At 38.0% G+C, this 22,648-nt stretch overlaps 1 protein-coding gene across 1 annotated transcript in view; it reads left to right on the top strand.

Moving 5' to 3' along the window:
- Positions 1-22,648, top strand: part of LOC150057274 (uncharacterized) — a gene marked incomplete at its 5' end in the record, with an annotated part of 37,025 nt that overhangs the window by 11,684 nt on the left and 2,693 nt on the right. The window contains 9 exons of the mRNA XM_090341817.1: positions 3,248-3,315; positions 7,776-7,809; positions 9,944-10,097; positions 11,280-11,352; positions 13,056-13,126; positions 15,174-15,267; positions 19,434-19,462; positions 19,552-19,618; positions 21,939-22,003. Of these exons, the coding sequence (XP_090197943.1) occupies positions 3,248-3,315; positions 7,776-7,809; positions 9,944-10,097; positions 11,280-11,352; positions 13,056-13,126; positions 15,174-15,267; positions 19,434-19,462; positions 19,552-19,618; positions 21,939-22,003 (655 nt within the window). The remainder of the gene's footprint in view (positions 1-3,247; positions 3,316-7,775; positions 7,810-9,943; positions 10,098-11,279; positions 11,353-13,055; positions 13,127-15,173; positions 15,268-19,433; positions 19,463-19,551; positions 19,619-21,938; positions 22,004-22,648) is intronic.

Consider the following 22,648-nt stretch of genomic DNA (forward strand, 5'->3'; position numbering starts at 1 on the left):
AACAACAATCATACAAGATAAAGCTCTTATTTCCATATCTGGAGGTGCTTTCATTTAGCCTCATCCTATATGGTAAGGCCTTACTCTTGTATGTGTGCACATGCACGCACAAGTCCTGGGGCTTGTACTCAGGGCCTAAACTGCTGCTTTGCTCAAAGCTAGTGCCCTACCACTTGAGCCGCAGCTCTATTTCCGTTTCTATTGTTAGTTTAGTGGAGATAAATCTCATGAATTTTCCATGTTTCTCCAATCTCGGCCTCCTGGGAGGTTTAGTTAGGATGAAAATATCATGATAGGTGTAATGATAGGAGTAAAGATTGGCAGAACAATCACATGTTTAAAGTGAGATTAGAAGAGCCTTGAAGCTTAGGCAACAAATCTAAATGAGAGAGGTGCATTGCAAATAAGAGCAGAGTAGAGAGACAAGGTGTGAACCACTGGTGTTTAGTTCTTATAACCGCAGAAATTTCTATTTTATCCTAACTATAATTACACATGAGCTACAAATATTGTCAAATCTTTGAGTTTTCTAATTTGCTCTTTGAGTCCTGAAATATTCAGTTTACCAATAAATATTGTTACCTTTGAAAGCCCTGCTCCTTGGATTCTTAAGAACTTAAGGTTTTCTTTAAATTCAGGGGAATCAGTCATCTCTCACAAGTCAGCCAAAGATGAGAACATGAGAGTCATTGAGTCATTGTGTAGGTAGATTCTGCCTCTGCGTTGCTGTATTTACAGAAGCCTTTACTGGAGTTCTCTAATAATCCTTTCCTACTAGCTTCTTCTTACTGACCCAAAGCCCTAAGTTTTTATAGTAATACACAGGCATAAAAGATACAAATTTTGTTTTGTTTTGTTTGTTTTAATATCACAAGCACTTTTGTTGGTCACTGGGCTAGAATTCTAGGCCTGGGCACTGTCCCTGAGCCCTTCAGCTCAAGGCCACTTGAGCTACCAGTTTTCTGGTAGTTAGTTGGAAATAAGAGTCGCATGAACTTTCTTGCCTGCGCTGTCTTTGAACCTTGATCCTCAGATCTCAGTTTCCTGAGTAGCTAGAATTGCAGGTCTGAGCCGCTGGACCCAGTTTCAAGCACTTTTTTTTTGTTTTGCCAGCCCTGGGCCTTGAACTCAGGGTCTGAGCACTGTCCTTGGGCTTTTTCAAGGCTAGAGCTCTACCACTTGAACCACAGCACCACTTCGGCTTTTTCCATGTATGTGGTATCAAGGAATCGAACCAGGTCTTCATGCATGCTAGGCAAGCACTCTACCACTAGGCCAAACTCCCAGCATCAAGCACATTTCTTAAAGCTCAAACATTTCCAACGCCACAGCACTCTGCTTTGGTATTGGAGGCTCCTAGATTAGCCTCATTGCAAATTCTCCCATGTTCCATTCTAAAGCATATAAGAGGTTCCAACAGTGTTCCAGGAAGAGAAGACAGTTTCCTTTCTTCTTTGATGCTCCACCTGTATACATCCTATGTAGAATGTTCCCTCAACTTGTAGAAGTTGCTGTCTTCCTTCCTGGCGAAGAATGCCAACTTTTGATTAGCAATTCAAGTGACTTTTTCAAAAAATATATAATAATGAGAGTCTGCCAAGCTGTTTGAATCTGTTTCCATTTTGCAGGAGATTTTTGAATTTTTTATCTCACCAGGAAGCCATTAAACATAATTCTCTGGCTCTAGTTGGGTTTATTGAAATTAAACCCCATTCTCTCTCATCATTTCCAGTTGCCAAGAATGGTTTATTCTTTGAAAATCTGTTGAGATAACATTTGGAGATCAAATATTACTCTAGCAAGGATCTGCTAATTCAGAGCTGGGGAGCAAGAGTTCTATTTGAAGGCTAATCTTGGAATTCATTAGTTTCTGTATCTAGTGTGAAAGAGCATCAATTGATCTGACTTAGGGAGTTTATATAGTAATAAAAACTGCTTTGCTCTGCCTTACAAGTCACAATGAATAAAATAGCTGCTAAATAAAATCAGAGCTTACAGTCTTTTTTTTTCAGTCCTGGTGCATGAACTCAGGGCCTGAGCACTGTCATTGGACACTTTTTGCTCAAGGCTAGCGCTCTGCCACTTGAGCCACAATGCCACTTCTGGCTTTTTCTGAGTATGTGGTACCAAGGAATCAAACCTAGGGCTTCATGCACGCTTGGTGAGCACTCTACCACTAGGCTACGCTCCTCACCCCACTTACAATCTTCTGGTACTTAGAATACTAGAATGTTAGACTGGAGAGAAATACATGTAGGGTTTATTTGGTAATCCCAAACCTTTAGAAACCCAGCATTAAGAAATTATGCTGGCAACCCAGCCACAATACTCCTGCACATCTATCAAACACACCACAAGCCAGGATACCATAAAGACACTTGCACGTTCATGTTCATTGCTGCATTAATCACAATAGCCAAGTTATGGAAACAGCCCAGATACCCAATAATAGATGTGTGTATCCAAAAAATGTGGTACCTATGCACAATGGAAAGCTTTAAAGCTATAATTCTAAAGAGTACCTTCTTTATTGTCTGAAGTTTTCTTCACAATTTAGGTAGTTGGATCCAGGTGCCAGTGAATTACACCTATAATCTTCAGGTGCTGAGTAACAGAGCGTCTTGGTTCAAAGTCATTTCAGGCCAAAAATCCACAAGACTATACCTTCAGAATAACCATCAAAAATCTGGACCAGGGGCTGGGAGTTTGGCTTAGAGGTAGAGTGCTTGCCTAGCGTGCATGAAGACCCCGGTTCAATTCCTTGGTCCCACATACATAGAAAAAAGCCAGAAGTGGTGCTGAGGCTCAAGTGGTAGAGCTCTAGCCCTGAGAAAGTTCAAGGACAGTGATCAGGCCCTGAGCCCAAGCTCAGGACTGGCAAAAAAAAAAAATCTGGACCAAAGAGTGCCTGCCTAGCATGCATGAAGACCTGGGTTTGATTCCTTGGTACCACATACGTAGAAAAAAGCCAGAAGTGGTGCTGTGGCTCAAATGGTAGAGCTCTAGCCTTGAGAAAGCCCAAGGACAGTTCCCAGCCCCTAGGCTCAAGTCTAGAACTGGCAAAAAAAATTCTGGACCAAATGTGTGGCTTAAACGGTAAAGCCTCAGCCAAACAATTAAGCCAAACAAACGAGAGGCACTGAATTCAAACTCTAGTACCAGCAAACAGCAAAAGAGAATTCATGCATATGTCAAATGTATTATATGTGGATTTAAAATTGTAACTATCCTTTTTTGTATATGGCAGTAAGCACATATTTTCGAATTATGAAGAGGAAGAAATCAAATACTTAGAAAAACAAAATCAAATTGAAGGTAAGATATCTAGGAATGAATTGCTCTTAAGACACATCATAAATAAGAAAATTAAAGCATGAAATTTTAAATTGGAGAATAGTTAAAATATGTCAACAGCATTTTTTCAATTTTTAATAGTCTAGAGTTATTCATAAAATAACTAAGAAAATTCACAAAATTAATGAAATTTGCATTATGATCACTACAGGTGTAACTCAAGTTGCTCTGTTTCTGTCAGTGGATCAAAAGCTCATCAGTGAGTTAAAACTAGTATACAATAAAAAATTAAATGTATGCTTACATACCATGCCCCATGTGTGATCTAATCTTTCCATTGAGATACTACTACATTGTTTCTGCGATTCTTTTTTTTTAAAGATTTTATTAACATTGGTTTTTACATCATATCTCAAATGTCATGTTTGACATGACATTCAAGAAGGGAATCACTATATACAATCACTGGCACATAGATTTTAGAACATAATTAAAATTAAGCTGAGGATTTGTATGTCATAGATACATATGAATCTATAATGTAACATTATGTCTATAGAGTATATAGCCCATCGTATATTTTTATGTCCATATAGTTATGTTTGTATCTCCAATACCATGTCCATAACATTGAGTACCCAAATATTGAGTCATTGCTTTTGTACTGTTTGAATCTAATAGCCACATATTAAAGATACCATGCCCCTTTGGTCCTTTGGTCTTGACTTGTCTCACTCAACATGATTTGCTCTAGATTCATCCACTTCCCTGCGAATGCCATTATTTTATCTTGTCTGATGGCTATGTAGAATTCCATTGTATATATATATATACATATATATACATATATATACATATATATACATATATATACATATATATATGTATATATATCATTTTTTGTATCCATTCATCTGCAGTAGGGCATCTAGGTTGTTTCCATCACTTGGCTATTGTGAAGAGTATAGAGATGAACATGGCTGAGCAGGTGTCCTTATCATACATATCCTGGGTTACAATGTTCAGGATAGATGCCCAGGAGTGGTATGGCTGGATGGTAGGGAGGGTCCATTTTCAGTTTTTTAAGAAACTTCCAAACTGCCTTCCACAGTGGCTGTACTGGTTTACATTCCCACCGGCAGTACAGTAGGGTTCCTTTTTCTCCACAACCCCACCAGCATTTGTTGTTGTCTGAATTCAGAATATTGGCCATTCTAATTGGCATAAGCTGATATCGTAGGGTTGTTTTTATGTGCATTTCCTTTATGACCATGGATGATGAACATTTTCTCATATGTTTTTCTGCCATTTTAGCCTCTTCTTTGGATAAGTCTCTCTTTAGTTCCCTTGCCCGTTTAGTGATTGGGTTTGGGGGGGGGGATTAGTTTCTTGAATTCCCTGTAGATACTGGATATTAAACATTTGTCTGATATATTATTGGTAAATATCTTTTCCCATTTGGTTGGCTGTCTGTCTACTTTTGTGACTATGCTTTTATCGGTGCAGAAACTTCTTATTTTTAGGTAGTCTCAATTATCGAGTCTCTCTCCAATCTATTGTGATCCTGGGATTCTATTAGGAAGGTTTTGTCTGTGCCTATGAGTTCCAGTGTCTCTCCTACTTTATCATGTAGCAGTTTCACCGTTTCTGGTCTGACATTGAGGTCTTTGATCCATTTTGAGTTATTGCTTGTGCAGGGCGAAAGGCTAGCGTCAATTTTTAGTTTTCTGCATGTGGCTGCCCAGTTTTGCCAACAATAATAATAGAATAGGCTGTGTTTGTTCCACTGTATATCTTTGGCTCCTTTGTCAAATACAAGATGCCTATATGTATGTGGTTCTATTTCTGGATCTTCTATTCTGTTCCACTGATCTTCTGGTCTGTTTTTGTGCCAATACCAAGCAATTTTTGTTATTATGGCTCTATAGTAGAGTTTGAAGTCTGGTATTGTAATACCACCAGCATTGCTCTTTTTGCCTAGAATTGTTTTGGCTATTCTAGGTCTTTTCTTGTTCCATATGAATCTTTGGATTATATCTTCTATTTCCCTAAAGAATGTCTTTGGGATTTTGATGGGGATTGCATTGAATTTGTATATTAATTTTGGCAGTATGGCCATTTTCACTATATTGATTCTCCCTACCCTTGAACATGGGATGTCTCTCTATTTCCTGGTATCCTCTTTAATTTCTTTCATTAGGCTTTTATATTTTTCATTAAATAATTCCTTTACATGTTTGGTTAATTCCTAAGTATTTTATTCTTTTGGGGGCTATTGCAAATGGGATCATTTTCTTGATTTCTCCTTCTGTTTGTGTATTGTTGGTGTACAAGAAGGCTACTGGGCTAAAACTCTGAGTCTGAGCACTGTCCTTGGGCTTTCTCAAGGCTAGAGCTCTACTACATGAGCCACAGCACCACTTGTGGCTTTTTCTGTGTATGTGGTACTGAGGAATTGAATCCTGGTCTTCGTACATGCTAAGCAAGCACTTTACCACTAGGCCAAACTCCTGGCAGCTCCACACAGATTCTTTAAGAGTTGGAGATGGCAATATCAGGAAGCATGTTTTCAAGCCATAACAATGTCTGTCATATCTACCCTCCTAAGGGAAATAAGAGGAATATAAATGTGACAAATTAATCAAATTATCCACTTCCTCTGAGGGACGAGAATGAAATGATGTATAATATGATAGCATGACTCATTTTCTTATTCTTCTTGATATCTGTGTTTCTGAGAACTGAGCTCAGGATATCCTATGGGGGTACAAGGACTTATCCCTTAAGCCACACCTTTGCAGGACAAACACTACCACAGAATTAGGTTCTTACCTGCTATGAGCAGTTATTTTTCTGTGCCTGGAAATGCTAGCAGGGTCTTTGCCTTGTTTACACTTCACATGAAACGAAAAGATTTTTTTCCTATCACCAGGAGAGCATCTATATGTGTGTTCATCTATATATTCATATATCTATATATATTTAAACCTGTATCTAAAGCATATCCTCCCTCAAAACTGAAAAAAACTGGAAACTTCTAAATCCCTGTTCCTTCTTGTTAATGTCTTTCTAATTCTTAGCTATTGCTCAGTGGATAAACTCTGAAGGGAGTGATTTTTCCAGTGACTAGTTTCTCAACAGGTAAAATGGCAGATGTACCTGAACCTTCTTGGCAGGACAAATCAGAATGAGAAAACAGCTGAACTGAATCCTTTTTTTCCCAGCATCTATGCCAGGAGAGGATCAGAGAATGTGAACAACACAGTGATTTATTTATTTATTTATTTGTAGGTCATGGGACTTAATCTCAGCCCAGGGCTGTCCCTGAGCTCTTCAGTTCAAGGCTGCCATCATACCCTTGAGCCAACCCCCACTTCCTGTTTTCTAGAGCTTAACTGGAGATAAAAGTCTCAGGTTCTTTTGTTTCTGGCCTGGCTTTGAACCTTGATCCTCAGATATCAGCCAACTGAGTAGCTAGGATTACAGGCCACTGGGCCCAGCTTGCAGTGATTTCTTTTCTTTTCTTCTTTCTTCCTTCCTTCGTTTCTTTCTGTCTTTCTTTTCTTCCTCCTCTTCCTCCTCTTCTCCTCCTCCTCCTCTTCTCCTCCTCCTCTTCTTCTTCTTCTTCTTCTTCTTCTTCTTCTTCTTCTTCTTCTTCTTCTTCTTCTTCTTCTTCTTCTTCTCCTTCTTCTCCATCATGGGACTTGAACAGTGGCCTAGGTGCTGTCCCTGTGCTCATCAGCTCAAGGCTACTGCTCTATCAGTGAGCCACAGTGCCACTTTCGGTTTTCTGTTGGTTAATTGGAAGTCTCATGGACTTTCATGCCTGGCTGGCCTTGAACTGCAGTCTTCAGATCTTAGCCTCCTGATTAGCTAGGATTACAGGCATGAGCCACCAGTGCTCTGCTAAGTATGGTGATTTCTCTTTGAGCAATTCGCTGGTGGGAAAATCTTTACAGGGCCCTTATCTCTGACTGTTTCCCATTCCCCTGACGGTCAAAGCACAGTGCCTGTAGTGTAAGCCTACTTTGTGTCTTTCATCAGACAGTGTTAACTGAATATGTGGAAACACTGCACTGTATTATAGAAAAAAAGGTTTATTCTATGAGAATGGTTAATAGTTGCATCAGTCCAGAAATATTTGCCATTTGTTCAACATTGCCTATCTATAATGTGATACACATTATGTGAATGACACCATTTCTTGTCACTCTGAGAACATTTAGTTCAGTTTATAGCCTTTGTACAGAGTAGCTTTACTTTTAAGTATCAGACTGATTATTCTTCTCCTTGCATTTGATAAATACAACAAAGCAAATGAGTTCTTAATGTTTTCATTACCTGTCAGTAGCATGAGAAGTTTTCAGTTTTGAAGATTCAGGAGTATGGTTCTCAAATATTTGCTAGCAAAACACCACAAATTGTCCATAATTTATCACTTGTATTGTCAATTTAATACATGTTCACTTTTTTGTTACTAGCTCATGGAACTTTGGCAGATGCTTCTCTAGACAGGTATGATTTTATAGATTTTTGTTTTAAATCCTGTGTTATCTATTAACCATAGTAAAGATATGGAACCAATCCAGATGTCCCTCAGTTGATGAGTGGATCAACAAGATGTGGTATTTGTACACAATGGAATTCTATGCTGCTGTCAGAAAGAATGACATCTCCCCATTTGTAAGGAAATGGAAAGACTTAGAAAAAATCATATTAAGTGAAGAAAGCCAGACTCAAAGGAACATAGGCTCAATGTTTTCCCTCATTTGTCATAACCAGTAGAAACTGTGGGCTCTCCTAGCAGAGATTTACAATAGAGCAAAACCTAGATACATAAGGCCAGATAGGATGATGCTAAATGAAAGGACATCCAGAATATAGAAATAAAAGCCATATAATGAGTGAGTGTTATCCTTAATGTATTATGTTATCTCTCATCTCTTTTGTTGTCCCTTGGTTATCTCATATTGTTACAGTATTTCACCTCGTTATCTGATATATTGTATATATGTGTATTTGGTTTTTTGAAATCGGATAGGGAAGGGGGGAAACAAGATGAGGGATGGGGGTGGGGGGAGAGAAATGGGGACCAAGACATGAGAAAGGGTATCAATGTATGTGAAGTAATGTACCTTCTATCTGGTGAATATAATGTAACCCTTCTAATAATTACAATAAAAATATATGAAAAAATCCTGTGTTATGTAATTATAAAATGAGAATTAAGAATAATTTGTTTAGTAAGTGGCACTGTTGCTCAAGGGGTAGGGCAGTAGCCTTGAGCTGAAGAGCTCAGGGACAATGCCCAGGCCAGAGTTCAAGCTCCATGACCAAAAAAAGAGAGAATAATTTGTTTAGTAGTGTTGTATTCTGGACTATGTGTTCTTTTTTTGTATGTTTGTTTTTGTTTATTGAGTGAGAGAAGGAAGAAAACAATTGTACTGATGTAAAATAGGATGCTCTGGATATGTTAAATGGCATAGATAAGACAGACCTTAATGTGAGGTTCCTTAATGACAATTGTGTTCTTTGTCATAGTGTAGGTAGTTTCAGCAAGAATAGAATTGGGGAGTATTCTTTATGGAAGATGAGAAGAATGAGTTATCAGATGGGGGAATAAGAAAATCCTGGTTAATTTAGAATAAGAGATTATAGAATGAGATCAGAGCATGTGAGTTCATTATGAATTTTGTTAAACACAATGCAGGAGTTAATGGCACAAGAAAGGGAGAGCTAGTTATATAGGCATATTAAAGTTAAGGTTCCAGCCAAGTGTTAGTGGATAATGCCTGTCATCCTAACTACTCAGGTGGCTAAGGTTTAAGTATCACAGTTCAAAGTCAACATAGGCGGGAAAGTCTGAGACACTCCAATTAACTATTCAGAAAAGCTGGAAATGGAACTGTGGCTTAAAGTGGTAGAGCACTGATCTTGAACAAAAACACTCAGGTACAGTGCACAGACCCTGAGTTCAAGCCCCAGGTCCAACACACACACACACACACGTGCGCACATACACACCCCCCCCCACACACACAGAATTAGGGTTCCAATAGAACCATAAATAATATGTTGTATTTTTGTGTCACCTTAAAAACTTTGGAAGGTTTTTAAAACTTGCTAGGTAAAGTGGATGTGGATAAGGCAGGACCAAATAGGAAAACTAACTGAATTTGTAAAGTTTATCGTTCTAGGCTTTTTTTGGGGATATATGTGTGTGTGTGTGTGTGTGTGTGTGTGTGTGTGCGCGCACGCGTGCATTTTAAATTTTGTACGTGTATATTCAAATGTTTTAAATGTGCGAGGACTTAGTTTATTATTTTATATAAAGGAGTAACATTCTTTTTAATAGTCACTTGACATGCTGAAGTACGACGAGTGGCATTACTGAGTTACACAGATCATTCTTGGAGGCAGAAATAGACAATGGAGAAGGGCTGGTGTGTCTTTTTGTCTTCAGTTAGGCTATTGAGTTTTAGTACAGGTTAAAAATTATTTAAGTCATGGAAACAATTTTCAGCTCAGCTTGAAGGACAAGGAAATTATGAAGGCCAGTTCTTTTTTTATGTTTTTGTGCACTCAATTTTCCTTCAATTTTTCAAGGAGTTGTACTCTCCCATTTTATTATCTGTTTTTTGCTCTCAAGTCCAAACAAAGACACCGTTCCCTGTAAACCTGGTCTTGAGGAAACTGCTCCCAAAGACCCTCCTCCTCTGGCACCTTCTCCTGACCCCCAGAAGCCTGCTCAGAGAAATCTTACATCTACTTCAATGGAAGACGAGCTTCCTTCCAACTGCATGGTAAACTATTCTTCGGAACAGATCCTCTTGCTCTGAATTGTGTTTGTTGTTGTGTTTATTCTTAAAATTCAGCAGTAGTCTACTTGCCATTGTTTTATATAGAAACTAGTCAGAGGGCCGGGAAAGTGGCCTCCTGATAAGGTGCTTGCCTAGCATGCACAAAGACCCAGGTTGGATTCCTTGGTACCACATACACAGAAAAGGCCAGAGTGGTGCTGTGGCTCAAGTGGTAGAGTACTAGCCTTGAAAAAGCCCAAGGACAGAGCGAAGGCCCTGAATCCAAGCCCCAAGACTTTATGATACCAAATTTTAAAACGTCCAAGAAGAACATATAGTCTATGCTTCAGTGTTGTGAAACTAAAGGCACCCGGAAGATTCCTTGATTACTACAATGGCTAATTGATTTATTAAGTCATGCTGATACAATTTAAAAATCACAGTAAGAAACAAATTCCAAATTTCTTCTATTGTAGGAGCACTCCCTCCTGTCCTTTTCTCGTCACAATGCGGCTCTCACACTGTTTTGGTCACATCCCATTCCCTCAAAGCATTTACCAGCACTCTATCACTAGACCATGCTCCTGGCCTTCATCAAGTTTTTTAAGCGGGTTCAGGGGGTTCTTACTCTATTTCTTCCTTCCTGTGTTATGGATGGACTAATTAGATTACGCATTATGGAAATTTTCAAAACTCAAAATTGGTATCTCCACAGTTGTACTGCAAAGGATGTTTCCTGGCCTTCTAATTTATTCTTTTCAGAGTACATATTTACAACTGTTCTTGTCACTGAAGAACAGATATTTCTCAGGATACATTTTATTTTCACGTAATAACTAGATTCTATTTGGGGATTAATAGTTATAGAAATCCTTGGTGTTTACCTTTTATGAAAAAATTCATTCAAATTCCTTGTATCATATTGTAGTACTTAAATTTTTGGTATTTGTACTTAGCTCTTTAAATGTTTGCCTTAAAGTCCTATGAGTTACAGGAGGCTCAAAAGCCTGTTTGCTGTGCTTTTATATAGTTCTATTTGGGAAAGAGTTCTGCACTATGACCAGGATCTCTGATTCTTATTTCAACATGACCCAGAGACAGGATTTCTACCTCCTTGTCATTACTGAGTACATATGGTATGGATTATAATCAGATATTAAGCATCTGTTTGTAATATCCCTCTAGCCCAGCACTGGCACGAAGGATTCTATCATGAATGAGACACAAAGAAGATTAGAGGTCATACCATGCAAATCAGGTAAACTTTCCACTACAAATTACTCCGCAAAGGTTCACTGGAGAATATTTGAAAACCTTCTAGTCTCCCTGTTGCAAATTCTTTTCTTCCTAAATTTATCATCTAATTGGATATGTGGAATGCAAAAGTTAGCATTGGTGCTGTAGAATAGTACTTATAAGGAGTTTAAAATGCAGATTTTAACTTAGATGCTTCTATGCTTATGTTTCAGTGCCCCCAGTTCCCAATTTCTGCCTCTCCCATATTGGTTTACATAGGTTTTGCACCAGTAATCATGAGATATATGAGATTTTATTTCAGTATAGAGTTGTTTGTTGGGTATCACAACTACTTGGATGGTCGAGGCAAGAGATCCCTTGACCCCAGGAGTTTTGGACTTCACTGAGTACCCTGCAAGGGCCCATAGCTAGGCTTAATCATTTCTTTGATTAGTCTATTTCTGGGGTTTGAACTCAGGGCCTCACGACTGTTAAGCAGGCATTCTCTACTGCTTGAGCTATACGCTGAATCCTTTCTGCTTTAGTCATTTTCCCAAAAGCTTCTTGCATTTTGATTGTAGGCCAGTTTATGCTGTAAACTTCCTGTATGCTTCTCAGATAGCTGGAATGTCAGGCAAGTGCTATCATGCCCAGTTTTTATGGGTGTCACATGGAATTTTTGTCGCGGTAGGCCTCGAACTCTGCCTGGCTCCACTGTGCCTGGCTCAGTGAACTACTTAACTGCCTCTAAAGTGAGCTTTATTTCATGTATCAGTTAATTCAGTGCTGTTAACCAGCCATGTATCTAATCTTCAGCAATACATAAGAGAAAGGTCTATACAATGACTCTAAACCTAACTCAAAAGAGTCCTCCCACTCGTTTGTTCATGAGCTAAATGGCAAGAAGTCAATCATTAAATCCTAATGAGTTTCTGCAACATGGAAGGTGTGAAATTGAACAAGTTCACAGACTTACTTGAAGTTTTGCTAGCTCCCTTCACATTTTATTTGGCAACGTTGCTCACACAATAAGCAATCTAGTCTTCCACTAATCCAGTTTTGTATGCTTTCATTCTACAAATATTTAGTGAGTGACTACTGAACTCTGATGATTTTTGCATCTCCAGTGTTAATATGAATACTAGCCGTTGGTCAAACCATTAATATCCAAGCATCTTAGTTATGTATAATACTTTTATAACCTAACTCCTACCAATTCTTCATCTTTATCCCATTTCTGTATCTGCAGTTTTCTCTGACAGTATTAAAATGCTGGTAATGCCTTCCTCACCAATCTATATTTTGACAAATGCATCCACCTTTTACAATGTCTCTTTATCTCTTACATCTACCATTTTTTTAATGCTGTCATTCTCGCTTGTCCTCTATGGTCTAATATCCGTCTTTAGCTGTAGGAGCAGGTATTAGAAGCAGCAAAATCACCCTGACAACTTTTATTTACATTCTTTAAATTCCAGTGTCAGGCCAAGAATAAAACAAACAATAAATTATTCAGTGAAATAAAGACTGCCTGTTTATAAGATGATTTAAAAGACTGTCTTCTCCATTCCAGGAGTAGAAGGGATAATTATATAAAGAAATAGTTCATTTCCCACATTATATGTATTGAACACCATGACTGTATTTGTTCGCTCTCCTTTTCTCTGTCCCCACTTCTCTCTTAACTTTATTATTCCATTTTAACATAATTTATGGATTTGCCAGATGAATCAGACATACAAGTGACACCAGAGGAACAGCAAAGAAGGTGTCCTCATGACAGTGCTCACAGTCCGGTGTGTAACAATTTCCAAATTGATACTGTTTTTTTTTGTTTATTAGCGTCACATATGCCAATACTAAAGGATAATGCCTTTCTCACTACCTCATAGTCAGTAGATTGTGATTTAATATTTTAAAAGCATTGTAAATAGTAAAGTTCAGAATGTAATTAGAATTGATAATAACTTGTAGTTATTTTATACAAGTAAGTATTTTTGTTCTTTTCCTTTTATATGATTAGAGGCATGTAAGCATTGAGCCTTTGTGTTCCTCTCCTAAGACTATCCTCCTTTGATCTCACTGTGTATGAATGCCTAGAGTCCTGTATAATTTATTATCATGTCCCAGGCTATTTAGATCTAGCTTTATATATGAGAGCAAACATGCACTGTTTGTTTCTCTGAGCTTGGCTTACCTCACTTAACATGATTTGCTCTAGACAAAAAAAAAAGTTTTTGTAAGTCTTTTTGGTTTAAATGATACTGCCTTTAAAATGTACTATTTCAACTCAATATGCCGTACTCTGAATTCTGAAGCGAAATATCTTGTTTAAATATGACAGTAACTCATCTCATTGAAAGTGTTTTAGATGTCTAATGCTTTCATTATTCATTTGGTTTTTGCTGTGGTTGAGTTTGAACTCAAGACTGCATACTTGTTAGGAAGGTACTCTACTATTGGAAATAGGTCCCATCTCATTTTTCTTTTGTATTCTTAAACAATACTTGTACAAAGGGGTTTCATTGTGATAGTCCCATAAATTTATACTACATACTTTTGATTACTATTGTTATTATTACTATTTTGCAAGTCCTGGGGCTTGAACTCATGTCCTGAGCACTGTCCCTGAGCTGTTTTTTGCTCAAGGCTAGCATTCTACCCCTGGATCCACAGTGCCACTCCCAGCTTTTTCTGTTTATGTGGTAATGAGAAATAGAACAGAGGGCTTCATGCACACTACAAAAGCACTCTACTACTAAGCCACCTTACCAGCCTATTATATTATATATATGTTTTATAAATCTTATTTCCTCCAACTATCTTAGCTTCCCTTCTCTTTGTCAATAATTTTTATGGGTCTAATATTTCATACATGTATATTATTTAAACCATATTCGCCATCTCAATCCTTTCTTTTCACTGTTCTCAATCCTGGTAGTTTTGTTTTGTTTTTGTGGGTCATGGGGCTTGAAGTCGGCCTGGGCGATGTCCCTGAGCTCTTCAGCTCAAGGCTTCTATCCTTGAGCCAAGTGGGAGCCAAGCCCCACTTCCTATTTTTCTAGAGGTTAATTGGAGATAAGAGTCTCAAGTCTTTTTGTGCCCGGGCTGGCTTTGAACCTTGATCCTCAGATCTCAGCTTCTTGAGTAGCTAGGATTACAGGCATGAGCCACCATGCCCGGCACATTTTTCATTTTTATGACTAGATTCTACATAGGAGAGAGGACATGTGATGTTGTCTTTCTCAGTCTGTTTTATTTCATTTCACATGTGGATTTCTAATTTCACCTCTTTCTATCCATTTATCTTTTCACAGAGCTATAGTTTCATTATTCTTCATGGCCAAATAATCCTCCATTCCTAATCGAGTGTTAACAAAAATAATCAAGACAAGAAAGGGGTGGGGATTAGAGATATGGTTTCAGTGTTACGGTCTACCAACCATGATGCCTTGAGTTCACTCCTAGCATGACAAATATATACACACATATATGCATATATTTAAAAATGTATTTTTGTAAAACATTTTAATGTCAGTGTGTAATATAAGAATTCTGCCAATATAACAATTCTGCTATAAGATTATTGATTAAACTACACAAATTAGGAAGTATTGTGTTCTGGAATATGTTTCCTATCAAACTCCATATTTGGTTTTGAGAATCAGCAACCAAATGAATGTAGGAGATTGGCTTGATATGGAGATCATAAGCAGATTACTTATTGAACTATTTTGATTTTTAAAAGTCTCTGAATTTTAAATTAAATTGCTTTCAAAATAAAAAATAGATATCTTCTTCATAATGTTTAGGGAAATTTGTTATTGATATTAATTTTAATAGAGAATTCCTGAATATGTTCTACAGAAGTATGTGTTTCAGTTACCTGGAGCTGTATTTATTCCAGAAAAATGCACATCTAAGGGACCCAAGGAAGGTAAAAAATTTTAGAAAAATATTCTTCTGAGACAATATTTGTTGTAAATGTGATCACTGACACGTAATAATAGCCATAAATCCATATTAAATGCATATGAAAAGGGGGGTAAAAGGGAAATAAATAGTGTACTCTCTCAACTTTTAGCAACAGTTTAAACTGAGAATGCAAGAAAAGAACCTGAATTGTAGTCCTATTTGGAACATGCTTGTATCTAAAGGATGTAGAAGGGATAAGAATGAGAAAGTAGTAGCTCACATAAGAAGCGAGACACAAAAAACAGGGTATTAGCAAAGTTGAGAAAATTATCAATTTGGTAAGAAATTTCCAGTAACAGTCAGGTGCTGGTAGCTCACATCTGTAATCCTAGTTACTCAGAAGACTGAGATCTAAGGATCTCAGTTCAAAGCCAGCCTAGGCATGAAAGTCCATGAGACTCTTTTCTCCATTTAACTACTAGTAAACTAGAAGTAGTGCTGTGGCTCAAGGGATAAGATGGTAGCCTTGAGATGAAGAGCTTAGGAACAGCTCTCAGGCCCAGAGTTCAAGTCCCACAACCCACAAAAAAAAGGAAAGAAAGAAATTTTCAGTCACTATACCTGTTTCAGAAGTAGGGGACATGTTTAACTCTTCCTGTCTTCCTCACTGTTAGGAAGGCAATAAGGACAAGATCCCATGACCATTTGGAGTTCTGATTTACTTCTGACAGCAGAATATAGGCATAATTGTATATCCCATAAAATGCTGCTTCTTCACAGAATCATATTAGGTAGCCCAAAATATAGACTTGAATGTAGTTTGTTATGGAGAGATCAAAATAATCTATTACCAGATGAAAAATACTAAAAAGTTTATGAAATATTATGCAGTTTCAACTTTGAATGTGATAGGGAGAAGTATGAGGATAGATTTCGAGAAGGTAAGCGAAGGAAATCTGAAACCCTACTCCATAGAAACCAGCACCTCCCAACATTTAAAAACCTGGTGATGATGATTCGGCTGGTGGGGAAGTCACCCATTCTCAGTTCCAAAGGTTTAGCCATTTTTGCTGTCCATATTGTGATTCTTGTTTATAAGGAAATTCAGACCCAAGGCTATTCGAACATATGTCAAGACAGAACAACAAGAGAAAGCATAAATGTTACTCTATTTCTAAGCATATTCCTAGGGAACAAGAAAGAGAAATTTAAATTTTGCTACCTAAAGAAGAATTACATGCCATGCAAATAGTCAAACGTGGAAAGCATACTACTAATCTAGAGATTGCTTTTTTTTTTTTGCTATGTATGGGGTACCAAGGAATTGAACCTGGGTCTTCATGCGTGCTAGGTAAGCACTCTTACCACTAGGCCAAACTCCTGGCCCCTAGAGATTGCTTTTCGAAAGAAGAGTGGCCTTGTTTGTGTCATGGTGGCTCTTGCCTTCTATCCTAGCTACTTGGTTACTAAGATTAGGTTTTGAGGCCAAGCAAAGCATGACAGTGGAGAGAAGCTAGGCGGTGTTGATGCATGCTTGTCATTCGCTCATGATAGAAAGCATAAAGTAAGTGGCCTACAGTCTAAGCAGACTCTAGGGAAGGAAGCAACACTCTACTTCAAATTTGAGCAGTGCCATAAAGAGGTAGAGAAATGACTCAGGATTGCAGTATCTGCCTATAAAGCATGAGGCCTGAAACTCAAAACATTAGTACTGCTCTCTGAAGATAGTTTTCAGCAGAAAGAGGGAAAGAAGAGAATAGTTCCCTAGGTAATTTTAAAGTTCATGATGGGGATACTTGCAAGAGCTCATTTCAGCAGTCTCCAGTATATTTGTGTTCAAACTAAAGAAAAAAGTATAGCTGAGCAGAGGTGACTGTCTGGTGGAAGGGTGCTGGCATTGGTCATGCAGTAGCCACACATTTCATCTCTCTACCATTAACAACCTTCAGTGGTGTATGTTGCTTCACAGACATTAGTTATTTGGAAGATATTAAGTTGAATATAGAAGTCCTCACTGCTTTACAAACCTAGTTTTATAAGTCATTTGTTTCATATAGTCCCTTTAGAGTAACATTTTTTTTTTTTTTTGCCAGTCCTGGGCTTGAACTCAGCCTGAGCACTGCCCTTGGGCTTTCTCAAGGCTAGAGCTCTACCACTAGAGCCACAGCACCACTTCTGGCTTTTTTTTTTTTTGTCGGCAGTGGAACTTGAATTCTGGTCCTGGGCGCTGTTCCTGAGCTCTTCAGCTTTAGGCTACCACTCTACCCCTTGAGCCACAGCAACACTTCCCGTTTTTTGGTGGTTAATTGGAGATAAGAATCTCACGAACTTTAGTGACAGGGCTGGCTTTGAACTGTGATCCTCAGATCTCAGCCTCCTGAGTAGCTGGGATTACAGGCATGAGCCACCACATCCAGCCCTTCTGACTTTTTCTTTATATGTGGTAGCAAGCAATCAATCCTAGGCAAGCACTCTTACCACTAGGCTAAACTCCCAGCCAAAAAAATTATACCCAAAAAAATTGTGAATTAAAAAATAATTCCTAGTTTGTTGCTTATGCTAAATTTATTATTTTAGTAAATAACATACTGATTCTAAAATATAAAGTATGTAGTATAATTCTGTAGCAATTTAGATTTTTTTCCTCTGTGGATACTAGAATTCAAATTTGAAAACGCACTGCATATTATTTCTTAAATCTAGTTTACATAACTTCTTGGATCAAGAAAAATCTGAAGGAGTGGGTGCTGGTACTCACACCTGTAATCCTATCTACAGGACACTGAGATCTGAGGACTGGTTTGAAGCCAGCCCAGGCAGGAAAGTCTGCGAGACTCTTATCTCTAAATAGTCACAGAAAAAGCTATAGGTGGCACTGTGGCTCAAGCAATAGAGTGCCAGCTTTGAGGAACTATAGCTTAGAAACAGTGTCCAGGTCCAGGGTTCAGGCCCCAGGACCAGCGCAGAAAAAAAAAAAGTTCACCTCTGTAATCCTAGCTTCTAAGGAGGCTGAGGATCTGAGGACCATGGTTCAAAGCCAGCCCAGGCACAAAGTCTATAAAACTCTTATCTCCAATTAACCACTAGAAAACTGGAAGTGGCACTTTGGCTCAAGTGGTAGAGTGATAGTCTTGAGCTGAAGATCTCAGTGACAGCACGCAGGCCCAGAGTTGAAGCCCCACAATCAACAACAACAAGAAAATAGTCAAAATAAATGTATGGGTCAGGCACTGGTGGCTCACACCTGTAATGCTAACTACGCAGGAAGCTGAGATCTGAGGATCATGGTTCAAAGCCAGCTGAGATGGGAAAGTCTATAAGATTCTTCTCTTTAAATGACCATCAAATTGCTGGAAGTAGAGCTATACCTCTAGTGGTAGAATATCAGCTGTGCGCAAAAATTCAAAGCACTCAGGCCCTACATTCAAACCTAACGACTAGCACAGAAGAAGAGGAAGAGGAAGAGGAAGAGGAAGAGGAAGAGGAAGAAGAAGAAGAAGAAGAAGAAGAAGAAGAAGAAGAGGAGGAGGAAGAAAAGGAGGAGGAGGAAGAGGAGAAGCAGGAGGAGGAGAGTGAAAGCAAGAAAGAAATAGAGAGAGAAAGGAAAAACAAAAGGAAAGAAGGAAGGAAGAGGAAAGAAAAAACATGGAAATCAATAGTCAAAATGCCCATGGAGAAGTAATATTAACAAGTTTCTATTTATTCATGTCACTGGAGACTTCATTTTACTTTTAAATTCTCAATTGCAGATTTTATTAAATCTATATTCTTTTCTTCCCAGTCCTAGGGATTGAACTCAGGGCCTGGGCACTGTCCTTGGGTTTTCTCAAGGCCAGCACTCTACTACTTGAGCCACAGCATCATTTATGGCTTTTTCTCTTAGGTGGCACTGAGGAATCGAACTCAGGGCTTTGTGCATGCTGGGCAAGCATGTTAACACTTGGCCACATTCCCAGCTCAAAACTGCAGGTTTTATTAAATTTATATTCTTATTTTGTATTCAATATATGTCTATCATATTCATATTACTGCCCTAACCAGTAAAATGAAAATCAACCCTAAACCCAAAAATAATAGTTGTGATTGTGAACATAAAGCATGAGAATTTGGTGATACCTAACTTTGTGAATGTAAGACTGACATGGTCATATTTACATAGGATTTATTTCTTCTCTTTTTTATTTTTAGCATGGATTGAAAAACATCCTCATTTTAAGGTAGTAACTTTATATTTTTATCTTGTCATATACTTATTGCATGAATGATACCAACATTTATTAATTATCTTGTTTCAAAACCCATCCAGCCTCTCATAAACAATTCTGTTGGAGAAGATGACACAGAAAGGTTGAAGTTACAACCATTCAGATCAGGTAAACTGTGCAACATAAATTATTCTTGAAAGAACATTATATATTGGGAACGCTCCTAGCCATCCTAATCTTAATTCTTCTTTCCCAAAGTTGATTCTGTGTGTTGACATGAATGTCATTGTTGGCATCCATATTTCTCAAAAGCATTAGCAACAACAATAAAAAAAAATCTGCAGGTTGGGAGTGCTTTCCTAGCATGCACCAAGCCCTGGGTTCAATTCCTTGGGACCACATACATAGAAAAAGCTGGAAATGGTGTTGCGGCTCAAGTGATAGAACACTAGCCTGGAGGATCCCCCAGTGCTCAGGCCCTGAGTTCAAGCCCCAGGACTGACAAAAAAAATAACAACTACAGCATTCAACTTAATGTTTCTGTTTTAATGCTTTAGGATCCTCCCTATATTTGTTAGGTGTTTATGCACAAGACAATTATGGGACCTAAGTAAACACAACTGCTTGGGAGGGTGGGGTAAGAGGTTCTAAAACTAAGATTTTTTTTCTGGATGATTTTGGACACTAAGATGATTTATCTATGAAAACATGAATGGTATGGTGGTCTGTACCTGAAATCCCAGCCTTTTGGAACATAGCAATCAGTAGATCTCAATTTGAGATCAACTTGGGCAAGAAGTTACCAACATTTCCATCTCAACAAGGAAAGAAGACATTATGGGTCATTTGTAATAATATCATCTATGTAGCGAATCTAGTAAGAGGATTATTGTCTGAGGCCAACCCATAGAAAAACTAATTGGAAACCTAACCTAAAGGAAAAAAAAGGGCTGGACCTATAACTAACATGGTAGAACATGTGCAAGGCTCTGGGTTAAAATAATAATAATAATAATAATAATAATAATAATAATAATAATTAATTTGACTAGGTCACCCAATGTATTTATTAGCTACATCTGAAATGTTTTGAAGAGAAATCCACAGGATACACCATATAATTGACTAAAAGATCTAAAGCAATAGTTATTTCCAATTGAAGTGTGTGTGTGTGTGTGTGTGTGTGTGTGTGTGTGTGTGTGTGTGTTTGCCAGTACAATTTCAGTTATAGGTTCATCAGTGCAAGATTTAAGCATGAATTCACCTCCCATGCAGTAGATTTGTGCTTGCTGCTCTTCTCACTTTTATTTTCTTTTGAACTTTGGGTGTGAAGTTTTACCCATATGACCCCGGAAGGATCTCAAAAGCTAAATCAATGATCTAAACCCCTAGTCACAATAGTTTGCAAAGAATTTGTTAGATGCAAGAAAACAAGACATCGCATTAAAACACTAAACCAATTTCTTAACTTTAGAAGGATATGGAAAAGAAAACATGGGAAGTTCACCTCCAATGTTTTGTGGCAGGTATTGCCAAGAAAGAGGGGACTGTATGCTCTAAATCAGTAACTTTATAAACATAGCCAATCTCACTTGAAGTCTTGAGTGCTGATAACATTATATCATAAATGAACTTTGGAATATTCCCTTGATTCAGGCATCCCACAAAATTTCTCACTCCATTTATCCACATGTCTTTTCTTCTGTCCACCCTTTCCTCACATGTACACTGGTCTCTCTCCATTGCAAAACCACTTCACAAAACATAAACCTCCAAGATTCTGAATAGCTGAGCATTCAGAAAATGCAATTCATGTTTCTTGAAGAAAGGTCATTGGGGAAGTAGGTACCTCTTTGCCAACAACAAAAGGGAATAATCCATTCCTGAAGTTAAAGAGACAGTAAAAAAAAGTCAATAAAGAGCTAACGCAGCCCAATGAGAGTTGGATCCGGTCATCCAGGGAAGAAAGGCATGGTTGCGGAAGGGTTCACATACTACACTGAGTCTTAGAAGAAGAAGAGAGATGTATAAGGGTAAGGGAGAAAATATTTCAAATGTAAAGAAACAGGGTAAGGTATCCACATCAAAGTGCAAAAAGCAGCCAAGCTTGAGGCGAAGAAAATGTGAAATTGATTATATAAAAGTTACTGCTGTGAAGTAGAGAATTCATTTCTATGTCATTTTAAAGTTTTGTTTCAGAGTATTTGTTCATTTGTGTTCATTTGTGAATCTTTGTGAGATAGAATGTATACTACCTGGTAACATGCAGAGCTGTTCCAGTAACATATTGAAGAATTGCAGTACAAGTATTTCCTATAAGAAGGAGTATGAGTATTCAGCTAAAGATTAAGCTGAATAACTGGATAAGTACAAGACATTCTAAAATTACAGTCTATTTAAGAACAACTATTATCTATAGACTTCTGTTTATCTATAACTTGTTATAAGTAGTTTCATTTGAAGAGATATATGAATTTTTCCCCCAAAGACTCAGAATCTATGGCAGAGACAGAACAAGAAAGTCAGGATGGCTATGAACATAACTGGTCATTGGTATGTTCCATATTTGAAATTTTTCCCCTCTTGTAATATTGTTTTATTTTGTTTTGTTTAACAATGTAGCATAAGCCAGAGAAAATTTCTACCCTAAAGAATCAAATAGTCCACTAAGCACCAGTAAGATCTGGGGACCGTGGTTCAAAGCCAGTCCAGGCAGAAAAGTCCCCATCTCCAATTGACCACTCAAAATCTAGTGGTCAAAGTGTAGAGCACTAGCTTTGACTAAAAGAGCTCAGGGACAGTGCCCGGACCCTGAGTTCAAGTCCCACAACACCACCAAAAAGAAAAAAAAAAGTCAATAGTTCATGATTACCACTTGATATAAAATTAACTTCTAAACACATATATGGGGGCCTACGCATGTGTACATGAATGTATAAATCAAAATATGGCATATGCAGGGGATAATTCAAATGATGAAATTCCTTTAAAAATAAACTTTAACAGTCTAATAACGTGAATATCAGGAAGATGGTACTTGAGATGTGTGCGCATGCTCAAGGAAATGGGGGAAAATGAGCGAAGAGAGGAAGGGGAGAGTAGGGGCTGGATGCAGCCATAATATTCAATGCATGCCCTATGAAACTATGAAAGTTGAGGGGAGGAGTTGAGTTGGGAAGGGTGGGGGAGAATGATGGA

This window comes from Megascapheus bottae, chromosome 11 (genome assembly GCF_031878675.1).
Source record: "Megascapheus bottae isolate mThoBot1 chromosome 11, mThoBot2.hap1, whole genome shotgun sequence".
In the NCBI taxonomy this organism is placed as follows: domain Eukaryota; kingdom Metazoa; phylum Chordata; class Mammalia; order Rodentia; family Geomyidae; genus Megascapheus; species Megascapheus bottae.